Genomic DNA, 13,450 nt, shown 5'->3' on the forward strand with positions numbered 1-13,450 from the left:
TATCAACGAACATTTATTGTAAACCTACCAATTAGACAGGCACTGTTCGAGACACTAGAGATATAATGTTGAGTAAAACAAAATCCTTGACCTCACAGCACTTACCTTCTAGCACAGCTGTTCTCAAACTCTAGTATGTATCCAAATCACCTCAGGGCTTCTGAAGAGAAACTGCTGGGAACCACCTCCACCTTACCTCCCCAGAGCCTATTTCTGTGTGATTCAGTAGGTCTGGGGGGAGGCCCAAGATTTCTCATTTCTAACAAGTTCCTAAGTGATGCTGCTGCTGCTGTGGTTCCTTGCTTTTGAGAACTACTGTTCTAGTACATGCAGGTCTGTCCTTGATTTCCAAATCAGGGCAGCCACCTCCCCTTGGCACAGAAAAATGGTACAGCAACTTGGCACCTTATTTTTGAAAGATGCCGCAGTTCCTGCACTAAATCAAATTCACTGAAAACACCGGTTATGCACAAAAGAGACAACAGTTGAAGGAGATAACAAGTCAAGCCTGTCTGCTCTTGATATGGAAGAGTGAAAAATATGCCCCCAAAGACCCATACAACTTAAAAAATACAACAATACTAAACAGGAGGTACAGCCCTTTTTTGGAGCTGTTTTTTTGTTGTTGGATTGTTTGCTTTAACTCTACAGGATCTTTCTGATTACAATCTGCTGTTTTAGTCTACTTTAACAGAAAAATATTCAACGCCAACCCTCTGCTAATATTTTCTTTTAATAATCACTTACTGGCTTCATTTTTCTTCTCATAGGAACCAACGTAAAGCCAGTTAAAAATAACGGAAAGATAATATTAACATGGTGATAATGTTCTTACCCTAGGTCATCTGATCAATTCTTCCTCAATTCATCTTATTCCTCCAGCCCCTTTGCTGTAGTTGTTCCTCATGACAGTCTTTGGCCTTCTATCAACTCCTTCCATAGTAGTTTCCTTAGAGACTTCATATAGCATGCCTAGGCCCAGGGACACCCACAGCTCTATTTTCAGTCCTATCTACACACACTAATACTAGTTATAGAGTTAGTTTTCTACCTAGCACCTCCGCTTAATTATTTTTCATTCTTTTCATTTACAAGTTATAACACTACCTGACTACTCTTTTCAAATGCACTGTCCCTACTCCAATGCCCTTGAAAGGGCTAAATTATTTGCAGTTTCCAAGAACTCAACTTCTCTATCCTTCTTTATTTCTCGCATAATCCGCTCTCTTGTCGGGCTAGTTGATTTCCTTCCTCGTCCTGCCACTTTGCCTTCTTCATATTGTTTCTCGCACCTAGAATAACATGCATTCTCCATCTACCTGTTCCAACCAGCGTTATCCTCTGAGGCCCACTTCCTTCCGGGCTAGTCCAATGCTCTCAGCCTTTTCCATTGCCTCAATACTGAAACTATCTTCCATAAAACTTGGCACTAGTCGCTTGTGTCTCACTTGCACAGATCTCGACGCCTTTTGGAGAAAGCTCACGATCTAATCTTCCTCCGCGCCCCAATCATCCCTGCTTCCTAACCCACAGCCCCCAAAGCATTTGCTTCTATGATGCAGAGAAGTGCTGAGCGGTAGTAACAGACCTGTCGGATGTCCCTAAAACCGACTCTTCAGTCAGGAGAGGATGACGAGGGTTCCGCACACGAACCACGCTGCCGGAGATCCTCAGGCGAGCCCGTGCACGGCAGTGGGACGCTCGCAGTCGCCCAGGTTCCCCCTCACCCTAGAGACCGGTCCCCAATCCCCCCGCCTCATCAGCCAGGACCAGCCAAACCCGAATAGCAGAGCAAAGCCCTTCGGCCACCGAGCACCCACAGTACTTATCCCGACCTCCACGAGGCTCCGGGCCGATTGGGCCCGCCCACGGGACCCACCCCTTCCGGGTCCGCTCCAGGGCTCTCTTCCGCCCGACGTTCCCTTTGCCTTCCAGGAGGAAATGACGTAAGAGCCGGGTTCTGATTGGCGAGGGCCGGCGGGGAGCGGAAGCCGGAGTTTCGCCGCCGAGAGCTCCTGCAGCTGGTCCCTCCAGCCTCCTGGGACTTTGATTCGTCTTACCCGCCGAGCTCCTGGCAAGGGCTGTCCGGGCATGCCGCGCGGCCGCTTTCTACGAGGAACTTAACCCGCCCCGCCCGCCGCCCGGATGGGACCGCTGGTGTGCTGTGAGAGGCGGGACGGAGGCTGGGAGGGAAGGCGGGGCGGAGCGGGCCGGGGGCGCGGCCGGAGGCGCACGGGACTCGGCCTGGGCTGGGAGTGCGAGGCGAGAGGGTTAGTCTGTCCGCTCTCTGGAAGAATGAGCCTGCCGCTTCTTCCCGAGCTGTTGGTTGCGTTCCTCTCGCCCGAGGCGCTGCCGGGGACGACTTACCGTCGAGAGGAGAGAGGGTAGGCAGACCCAGGCACGAGGGGCAGTGGTGCTGTAGCCCCTGAGGAGGCGCGCGCCCTCGGGCCCGGGTGAAATGGGGCGGCCGGGAGCGCGGCCGGTCACAGCCCCCGGAGTCGAGTCTGTGTTGCCGCCCGTGTGGTCTGGGCATTCCACGAACAGAGAGCAGCTGGAGTCAGGGCTGGGGAGACGGTGAGCCCAGGATGCTGAGTTGTCTGGATCTCCGCAGTCCCTGGAGTGACATTGGTGTGGCTTTGTGTTTCTGCTCAGTGGCCGCTTGAGGGGGAAGTGACCAGAGCTGACTGCTCTTTGCTTGGTAATTGAGGCTTAGGTGCTCTGTCACCAGGTGGGAATTAGCTTTTCTCTTCATATACGACAATTTTATATATTGAGGTGTATGGGGAAGCCATTCTGGTTTAAACTTGATTTGGCCTAAATTTTATTTGAACCACAGAAGCCTGACTTAGGGCCTGTCAGACATACCTTGTACATCTGCTTTAATCATTACCCTAAAGTAAAGAATGCATTCTTTGAAGATAAGAATTGATGCCTCCCTTCTTGTGACCCTAGTAGTCTTTGAAGATAAGTCTCCCATCCCATGACACCAGGGTCATGTTGACCCTCTGTGTATGTCCTAATCTGTAACAAAATATCTCCTTGAACCCTTGAAAGAATGTACCCCTGTCAGGCTTGATGTGTGTCTCTTTGTTTGGAAATGCTATGTAACTGTGCTGAGAATCCTTTTTCTCTGTAGTGCTTTCTTCCCTTGCAAAGGCTACAACTCCTGGGTTATAGTCCTCAGTTTGTAAAACTCTCTTCCTTTCCTTGGCAAAGAATGATTTTGTCTGTGCTCTCTTGCAGTTCTGTCTGCTTTTATTCTCACACTTCATAGAAGTGTTCAGAAATGAGTTCTGATGTCTGTAGCTGTGGAAAATTAAAGCTAACAGATAGCTATACAAAAGAAATAAGCCTCTGCCTTCGCTTATTGAACAAGATATCTGTAGCCAGGCTAGAAATTAGACTTTTATCTACATTATCTGATTTTCTTCAGACGTTTCTTGAGTTTTTCACATATTCAGCTAGTCTTCCATATTCAAGAAAATTACAATAGTAGAGAACGGATATGTTGCGACTGTAAATAGATGTAGCAGTATAGGTGTTTTGAAACAAGGTTACTGCAGGTTGGATGAATGAGAAGGAAGGAAATTGTGGCAACAGACTATTATTTCAATAAGTTTGATGGGGAAGGGAGCATTTAAGTGGCTGTGTATGGTTAATATCTCCTATAGGTGATGTGCATTGTATTATTATAGGGAAAAATGTGTGCTTCAGTAGAAAACTTCATAGTCTACATGCCATCTAGATGACACCCCTTGGATTTTCTACTTCTAAGAAAGCTATTTTACAGCTGTGTAAACTGTAGATACCTAATGTCAGCAACAAGTAATGTTTGTCTATAGACATGGAAATTCTGTCTCCTTTGAGGTTCATTGGAAGTTTTGCCTCCTTGTACATTCCTTTCAATATTCCTGATCTACTAATGTGTCCAATTTGGGGATTCGCTTTATTTACTATCTACCTGCTTTCCTTGTGAGTTAAAATCTTAAACACATGTTCATTTTTATATTTGAATGAGTCATGATTTTACCTTTTTAAAAAAATTTTTTCTTAACATTATTAAATATTATGGGATGGGACAACCACAAATGGAAAAAATAATTTTTAATAAAAGTTGATGTAAGAGCAACTGTGATTGAGTGTTTAGATAATGCATCTTATAAAATTCCCAATACACTGCTTCAAGAGTATAACCCTGATTTCTTATTTAAGTTTCAAATTGCTCAATGTATTAGTACTTAAAATTGAAACATAGTAAAGTTCTTTTAACAGGAAGGTGTTACTAACTCACTCAAAGCATGTGCTTTGGGTGTTTTTGAATGATGGCGTTAAATTTGACCTGGGCCATTGACATGGCTCCGAAGTATTTTTGTTATACTGTGTTTATTGTTGACATATTTATTTTTCCATCTAAGTAACTTTAAAAAGAATGTCATTCTTTCCATTTGCATAGAATGATTCTTAAATATAATAGATTTTGTTTTGGGGTGGGGGTTTATGTACAGTATCTAATGTACCCTGAAGTTTTAGATGGTGATATACAAAGACATAAGGAATGGTAAGCCTGTAATTTATACAAAAACAGTGAAATAGAACTGGTAATTAGTGGAGGTCAAGAGCATGGACCAATTCTGTGTACTTTTATGCAGGCCTGTCTTATCAATGTGAACATTTTGAAGAACAAGTAACCATATTTGCAGTTCTTGTTTTTCTCTTTTAAATGATACCATTTTCTTTTTATCCAGACAAAAATCACGATATTTTGAGACAGTGATGCGAGGTGTTCTGCCTGGTTCTGCGCAGTCTTAAACAGTAAAAATCTAATCTCTCTGACCAATCCAATGGTTCATATAAAGGACTATTTAGAGGACTTCTTAAAGTAAAAGATGACAAGATTTGTTTTTAAAAAACTGAGGATTAATCTAAAAGATATCAAGATTTGAGGAAAAAACCAAACTGGAGTGTAATGAGAACCATTTATACTGACCATATGTTTGAATTATCAAGGATGCACAGTTCTCTTTGTGTTTAGGTCCTTGTCCAGGAAGGTAATGAAGATCACCCTAGTAGGGCTAAGGAATAGATCTGATCCATCCTAGAATCATCTGTTTGTCTCCTGTGGCCTTTTTGATCCTGGGACATAAATGTCTTGCTTCAGGACTTTTTTTTCCACTAAGGTTTAGTGTTTGCTTATGAACCTGTTCAAAGTACAGAACTGATCAATTGATTTTCAGTGGAAAGTCTTGCTCTTCTTTAATGTTATCCAAAATTCTGGCTATAGCCTTAGAGTACTGTAGCCTTCCCCTCCTCCCTCCCTCACCTGAGCACTGTGTTTGCATTCTTTCTATCACGGGGATTTTTAACCTGAATTGGGGAACCGTTTCAAATTTATTTGCGAATCTGTGCTTGTATGAGCTCATATACTCGCATTTTGGGTGGTGAAAAGTTCTTTAACTTCGTGTGATTCTTAAAGGGGTCTGTGACCCCAAGAATGTTAAGAACCACTGTTCCTTAAGGATCAGGGGTCGGGTTTTCCTGCCTAGCATGGCTTTGCTGCTCCATTTGCTTTATTGCCAAAGTGTGTGTGTTGGGGGAGGGGGAGATTTAAATTTCTTTTTGGTGAGAAAAATCCATTTCTGATTAGAGATGGAGCTGAAAAAGAGTTCATTGTTTGTTAAACGCCATAGCACTTTCTGTATAATGTCATTAAACTTTGCCCTACAATAACAGGGATTATTTATTACCCATTTAACACCCAATATCTTGTGGGTCACAGTAACTTTTAAGATCTGGAAAGAAGATCCATCCAACTATACTGACAAGGTGTGACTGGAGATGTAGGAGAACCACTAATCTGTACTGTCAAAGAAGATCGCAGAGTTTCAGGAAGGGAATAATCAATCACTAAAATTTGATTAGCTCTGGAATTTGACATTTGGGGAGTTACTGTTGACCTTGAAAGAACAGTCTTAGCGTTGTTAGAGAGATGGAAGCAAAACTGCAGGAAGTTGAGTAAATGGAAGAAAAGGAAGTAGAACTACAAAACAGATTACTCTTAAAAAGTGAAGTGATGAGGAGAGGAGTTTAGTTGATGTTCTGAAGGAGAAATGAAGTAGGAAAATTTTTTGAGACTAGGAAGACTGAGGGGAAGGAGAGATCAAGATGTTGTGAAGGGAGAATTGATGTTATTACATTCTCTTAGAGGTGATCTAGTCAAGTGGAGTAAAATCTTAAATGAAGGTGATTTGGCAGGCTTAAAAGTGTGGAATACACCCTAAAATCAGTTGGAAGTTGGAAAGAGTGAATGAAGATAGATTTTGAGCTGGAGGAACGTTACGGTACAGTCGTGGATCGCTTAACGACGAGCATACGTTCTGAGAAATGCATTGTTAGGCGATTTCATCGTTATGTGAATATCATAGAGTGTACCTACACAAACGCAGATGGTATAACCTACTACACACTTAGCTTATATGGTGCTAATCTTGTGTGACCACTGTCATATATGCTCTCTGTTGTTGGCCGAGATGTCGTTATGTGGTGGGTGACTGTAATTTGAATGGTGATCTTTCTTAGAGCATCAAGAAAAGAAGGGAGGCAATGTGATATGATATAACAGAATTGGCATCAGTTTTAGTGCCAACTGGTCTTCGATTTGGATGTCAGGCTGCCACTCACTAGTTGTTACCTTGAGTTGGTAATTGAACCTTTGGATCTTGATGCCCTCACTGTAAGATAGGAGTTGTAATACCTACTTTATGGGATTATTGTAAAGATTAGAAAGCATATTTGTAACACATCGAATACCCCGTGGCTCACTGTACCTGCCACAGTGCGCTTCTTTCCATTCCTTTAGTATCTTGGGCTCTTTCTCACCTTAAGGCTCCCAGATTTACCCTTACCTCTGTCTCTAAAACTATTCTGCTACTTTTGGTCTGACTGTCACTTTCTGGAAGAGACGTTTTCTGCTTCTACAAGTTAGCTCCTTCCTTGTTCTTTATAGCACACTTATCACAGATTTTAACTAAGTATTCATTTCCATGATTATATGTTTGTGTGATTTCTGTGGGTCTGTCTCTTCCATTAGACAAGACTCAGCATCTAACAGTGCTTGAGTGAATGGATGGTTGGGACACAGTAGGCAAATAAGCATTTATTACCTCACAGTTTGTATGGGTCAGGAAGTCAAAAGTGGCTTAGTTGCGTGTTTCTGGCTCAGCGTTTTTCATGAGGTTGCAGTCAGGATGTCAGCTGAGGCTGAAGTCATTTGAAGCCTAGCTGGGACTGGAAGATCCAAGGTGATTCATTCACATGCCTGGCGGTTGATGCTGGTTGTTGGCAGGAACTCTCAGTTTCTCCCCATGGGGCCCTTTGCATGGGCTGCTTGAGTGTCCTCACATCATGGGAACTAATTTCCCCAGAGCAGGCATTCCACGAGAGAGCATGGCAGAAGCCACAATATCTTTTATGATTCATCTTTGGAAGTCACACACTGTTGTTTCTGCAGTATCTTGTTGGTTGCATAGTCCAGCCCTATTTATTATGGGAGGCATCTACACAGCGACATTAATATCAAGAGGCAGGTATCACTGCAGCACATTTTACAGGCTGTCTACCATAAATGCTATATGGAATAGCATAGAGAGTCAACCAAGAATGACTAAAACAATTTCCTAATAGTGTTGATGAAGGGCCCAGCTGACATAGGAAAGCATGCATTTGTTTTGGCAGCAGATAGGATAATTACTGATTTTTTTTTTTTTATAGTGACACAGGAGCAGAATCAGAGAAAGTGGATGTTGGATTGATCTACGTGTTAGGGGTTAACAAGTCATTACAAGGGCAGACATTGAGATAAGAGTGTATCTTAATTCAGCAATTTGTGTTTGGTTTGTTTGGTGCTCATTAGTCTTTGACGGTGAGTGTTTTGGTCTTTGCCACACATGGAGGCATATCTTTATCTCAGCAGTGGTGCACGTGACTTTCACATTGGCTTTGAGAAAGTTAGAAAAGTAACTTTTATTGTGCCTTGCTTTGTGCCAGGTGCTCTTCTACAATTTTAATACAGATTATATCATTTAATCCTCACAATAGCGCTAGGGTGTATTACTCTGGTTTAGAAATAAGAAAACTGGCTTAGAGTCAAGGATAACGCAACTCTTAGGTGATGGGTCTAGACCCAAACTCAGGCCTCCTGATAACAGAGCCCAAACTCTTACATTGTACCTTCTGCTTCTGCTTCACAGTCTAATTGCACGTGGAAATATTTACCTTAAAATACTAAAGAAGCCAGATTCAAAATTGTACATACGTTGTGATTTTACCTATCATAGAAAAAGGTAGGAACTACATCAAAGTTTGAGAGTTTTTTTCTCTCTTACTTTTTACTATTTTTCAAATGTTGTATATGTGGGTATTACTTAGAGTTAGAAAGAAAAATTATTTTAAAGAAGCAATTTTGTCCTGAAAGTTTGCATTCAAGTTTGAAAAATGAAAACTAAGTCTGTGTTTAAAGAATTTTTTAAATTATGGTTAAGTTTTAGCCGTGAGTCATTGTCATCAAAAGTCTATGAATAGTTTTTTGAAATTATGAATTTCTGCAAAGTGTCATTCCATTAAGCCTGAGGCAGTTCAACCATGGAAAATAAGTGTCATCTCCATTTGTGCTCTGTTCAGCTTGTCCACTTTAAGTCTGAGTACTTGTGAACAGGTCAGCAGAACTGGTGGTTGCCTCTAGTTGCAAAAGCCGATTGGATGGACTTAACACCAACATCTAGATAAAATTAGTTTCTTTATTTCAAAATAATTTCAAAGGAGTACTTAGTATCAAATAAGAATAGCCTTCTCATACCGTTTTATCATGGTATAATCTACAAGGCCTTTCTGAAATTGTTATATAAATGATCACATTTCCTACCACATAGTGTTGGTCCAGGAATTAACATATTGTGTCAGATCCATTGTTCGTTCCAATTAATATCACGTGTCTCAGCAAGAAACATCAAGGAATTAGGTATAGAGAGTATGCTCGTTCTCCTTGACTCTTAACAACAAACGTTAGGATCGTACAGAAAAACTTCTCAAGTAGTGTAGTTCACATGTCAGCTTTCTTTCCCTGATCATCTGTTTTCTCTCATGTGTATTCAGTGTTATGCGTGACTTTCAACTTACCAAACCCACTAATCAGTTCTTGGCCCTATGACACAACCTTTCAGTAGCATGAAACTCTAGCTGATCCTTCTTGAGTGTTCCTTCTTGAATTGCATTCTTCACTTGGTCTTTAGGTTACCATACTTATCTGGTGTTCCTTCCATTCTTATCAATCCTTCTCTATCTCATTTTTGACTTGTCCTCTTTCCAATCTCTAAATTTTGCCTTAGGACTCAGTCTTTGCATCTCTTTTCTCTTTTTGCATTTTTCTCTCTTGATGATCTCATCCAATTCCCTTAACTTTAAATACCATACATATGCTGAGGCTTCCAAATTTATGCTTTTAGCCCGACCTCTCCTCTGAGCTCTAGCCTCATTTAGCCAATTGCATGTTTGATATAAATACTTGGCCATATAATGGGCATCTCAGACTTGACACGTACAAAAATATATAAGGAAAAATTACCTTGATTATCACTCTACCCCACAAGCTACTCTAGTCTTCCCCTTTTCTGTAAATAGCATTACCCTCTATTCAACTGCTCAAGCAAGAAATCTAGGTGTTATCTTTGATTCTGTTCTTCTCCCTTACCCTTCATATACAAGCTACATCCCAAATCTATCTGTTTCTCACTACCCTTATCATCTCACCTAGATTACTGCAGTGCTCTCTGTGATCTCTGCTTTTACTCTTGCCCCCCACCCCCTCAAGTCCACTGTAGCCAGAGTAGTCTTTTCAAATGTTGTTTTATTAAGTCATTATCTCTATCAAGATCTTCTAACAGCTTCCCCTCATATTTCCAATAAGATCTAAACTTCTTGTGGCTTACAAACTGCAACATCTGGCCTTTCCCTGTCTCACCAACCTCATCACCTACCACTCATTACCTGGCTCATTCTACTCTAGCCAGACCACCTCCTCACTCTTACTGGAATAGACCCAGCTCCTTCCTGACCTTTTGGCCTTTGTACTTGCTATTTCCTCTGCCTGAAACACTCTCCAGAGCTTCCCATGGCTTGTTCTCTCACTTTATTTAGCTCTCTACTCAGATATCACCTTTCCTCTCATAATACTTATTGCCCCCATCATTCTGTTAGATACCTGCTTGCTTGCTTGTTTATTGTTTATTCTCTCCTCTTCATGAAGCATAAGTTCTGTAAGGGCAGGGACTTGCTCTGTCTTATTCACCAGTGTATCCCAGTGCCTAGGACACACAGTGCCTAGTACCTGACACATCATAGATGCTTACAAAGATGTATTGAATGAATGAATCTACCATTTTACTGAAACAACTGTCTGACTTATTGGCAAATTAAGTATACTTTTCTCATGTTAAATTTCCCGTGACCTCTCTGTAGTACTTGACGCTATGTGATTTCCTATCACCCTCCTCGTCTCATTTCTGCATTTCTTTACAACCAACCTTCCATCGCATCACTGTCTCATATACCATATCTTATAACTTGTCAAATCCTGTTAATTCTTCCTTTGTATGTTGCCTGTAAAATCCATGCCTCCTCCTCTATCTCCTTTTCTGCCTAGTTTAAACTTGTATTCTCTCTTACTACTTGATTGCAATGACCTCCCTGCTTCTCATTTTGTCTTACTCAATACATCCTCCTTATTATCATTAGACTGAACTCTTTAAATTGTACAAATTGTTTATCTTTGTTTCTCTTGCATCACCTAGCATTTTTCCCCCCAATAGTGGGCATTCAATGAATGTTGAATGAATAATCCTCTGTTTCTGGAAAGTAGAACTGCTGGCCATGTGATTATTTTAATGGCTGTAATTCTTTGAAAAGAATTTATGCTTAAATAATTCCCCTTTCTTCTTGTTTTAGAAAAGCTGTAGCAATTCTTTGTTGTACATTGATTTTTATGGACTATTTAAGTGACTAATCACACAATATACTGTTGTAGCTTTTCACAGTAGAATTTTGGTTTTTGCTCTAATGCAAGTAAAGTAGTATCTGTGCTTCTCTATTAAAACATCTCTTTCTTTTCTCTTAAGCTAAAGTCTCCAGTGAATATTGAATTGCTGAGGAATTTGGAAAAAGACAAGCTGAAGTTCCCATTCCATGGATCCCTTGGGGGCACCTTCCCAGTTTGTGGATGTGGATACACTACCAAGCTGGAGCAACTCATGTGAAGATGAATTAGATGCTTCTGATGCTGCAGCTGAAACATTTCAGGAAGACACTATTAGATCACCTTTTCTTTATAATAAGGACATCAACAGAAAAGTGGTTCTTTGGTAATTCTTTGACTAAATCATATCATGATATGATCTTAATTTTTTCTAAATTGTTTTTCCTTATAATTTCTTCTAAACTCTTTTTTTTTTTGGTAAGCCTTAGCATTGTTGAAATATTGCTTTGCATATGCATAGCTCTATTGAGGTATAATTGACATACAGTAAATTGCACATATTTAAAGTGTACAATTTGGTAAATTTTGATGTATGTGTACACCCATGAACCCATCACTACAATCAAGATATTGAATATATTTATCACCCAAAAGGTTTTTTTGTTCCTTTGCAATCCTTCCCTCTTGCCCCTCCCTGCCTCCACATCCCCCAGCAACCGTTGATCTTTCTGTAACTGTAGATTTGTTTGCATTTTCTAGAGTTTTATATAAATGGAATCCTGTACTCATTTTTTTAGTCTGGCCTCTTTCATTCAGCATAATTATTTGAAAGTTCGTTATGTTGTTGCATGTATTAGTAGTAGTACATTTCTTTTTTTAAAAACTTGATTGAGATGTAATTCATATACCATACAGCTCACAAGTTTAAATCATACAAGTCAGTGGTTTCTAGTATATTCACAAAGTTGTGTAACCATTACTGCAGTCAGTTTTAGAACATTTTCATCAACCAAAAGTCCTATACCCGTTAGCAGTCATTCCCTTTCCATCCCCCCTGCCCGCCTATCTCTCAGGTTTAGCCAACCACTAATCTACTTTTCCTCTATAGCTTTCCCTCTTCTGGACATTTAATACGAATGGAATCAATTGTGACTAAGTGTCATGTTTTTAAGATTCATCCATGTTGTAGTATGAATCAGTATGTCATTCCTTTTAGTGGCCACATAATATTCCATTGAATATACCACATTTAGTTTATTAGTTCATTAGTTGATGGGCATTTGGATTGTTTCCACTTTTTGGCTATTATGAATAATGCTGCTGTGTGTAAACTCTTTAAACCAACAACTTTCAGTTCTATAAGCATTCTGTTACAATGAAAAAGAAATATGAAAGACGCAAAGGAATAGCATGTTGGTTTTGTGAGTTTCAGTGTTGTAGCAATTGCGTTAAAGATCTATCTAATAAAAGTAGATTAGTCTTTCTGAGTCAGGAACTACTTATCTACCATTGCTTAAACTTGTGAGCCAGCAAAAGCAATGTTGTGAAGGGAGTGAGGATAGAATGTTTCGAAAGAATTAGAAATTAGCTTTCTTATCACCCTCCTCTTCTTTACACTTACTCTTTATTTACTAATGGCTTCCTCAGGAAAGGAGATGTGGCATTACTGAACTGTACAGCCATTGTAAATACCAGCAATGAAAGTCTTACAGATAAGAATCCTGTGTCAGAAAGTATCTTCATGCTTGCAGGGCCTGATTTGAAGGAGGACCTCCAGAAACTTAAAGGTGAGTGAATTTTCTTAGGTATGTCATTGCCTAGGAAACATTTCTTTTGATGTTTGAAGAAGCATGTTTTGCATTTAAGTGAGAAAAGTAAGTAGATGTAGCCATTTTGTTGTTGTTAAAACGAAATAAGTACAGCTTTTGAAAACCCCACAATGTGTTAGAAGCAGAACGCTGAGACTGCTCAGTAAAACTCCTCTGTCACGTTCCTAAGTTTTAAAATGACAATCATTGTAGTCGGTTAGAGCTTTGGTAGCATTTTCTTGGCTCTGTATTTTCTTGCATTGATAAGCCTTGTGAAACAACTGTCCTTTGTCTAAACTAAAAAATTTTTATCAGGATTTGCTAGGGACAGAGAATTTTTTATATACCTCCTAGACATGGACCTTCACTTCTGAGATGAAGTTGATTTCCTGATAAAACCAAAGTGCATTGCAAGAGCAAATATAGTCTCAGTTAATTTTGTACTTGCTACTGTTTTTTTTTACCAGGACATTCTTCTTCTAGGAACATTTCTTTGGAAATGGGAACAGGAAGAGTCCTGTTGGTTCTGAATCTTGTTTATCTTATCTGCATTCATTTTCTTCAATTACCAACCTGGCAACCGTTTGCTATTGTTATTCGTGCCCAAATGGAATGTTGT

At 40.3% G+C, this 13,450-nt stretch overlaps 2 protein-coding genes across 11 annotated transcripts in view; one reads left to right on the forward strand and one right to left on the reverse strand.

The window, feature by feature from the left end:
• The window catches only part of WDR3 (WD repeat domain 3), a 29,336-nt gene extending 27,363 nt beyond the window's left edge, over positions 1–1,973 (reverse strand). The window contains exon 1 of one of the 4 annotated variants that reach the window (XM_008526623.2): positions 1,589–1,973. The gene's annotated coding sequence lies outside the window, so the exon portion shown is untranslated. Of the gene's footprint in view, positions 1–835 lie in introns of all 4 variants that reach the window. The other 3 variants (XM_070607665.1, XM_008526624.2, XM_070607666.1) reach the window with 3 other exon arrangements.
• GDAP2 (ganglioside induced differentiation associated protein 2) overlaps positions 1,963–13,450 on the forward strand; it is a 71,469-nt gene continuing 59,981 nt past the window's right edge. Inside the window, exons 1-3 of one of the 7 annotated variants that reach the window (XM_070607667.1) lie at positions 1,963–2,164; positions 11,166–11,408; positions 12,671–12,810. In XM_070607667.1, coding sequence (XP_070463768.1) covers positions 11,233–11,408; positions 12,671–12,810 — 316 coding nt within the window. In that variant the 5' untranslated portion in view covers positions 1,963–2,164; positions 11,166–11,232. Of the gene's footprint in view, positions 2,165–2,218; positions 2,385–8,245; positions 8,340–11,165; positions 11,409–12,670; positions 12,811–13,450 lie in introns of those variants that run through there. The other 6 variants (XM_070607668.1, XM_070607670.1, XM_070607669.1 and 3 more) reach the window with 6 other exon arrangements.

Source organism: Equus przewalskii, unplaced genomic scaffold (assembly GCF_037783145.1).
Source record: "Equus przewalskii isolate Varuska unplaced genomic scaffold, EquPr2 ChrUn-13, whole genome shotgun sequence".
NCBI lineage: Eukaryota > Metazoa > Chordata > Mammalia > Perissodactyla > Equidae > Equus > Equus przewalskii.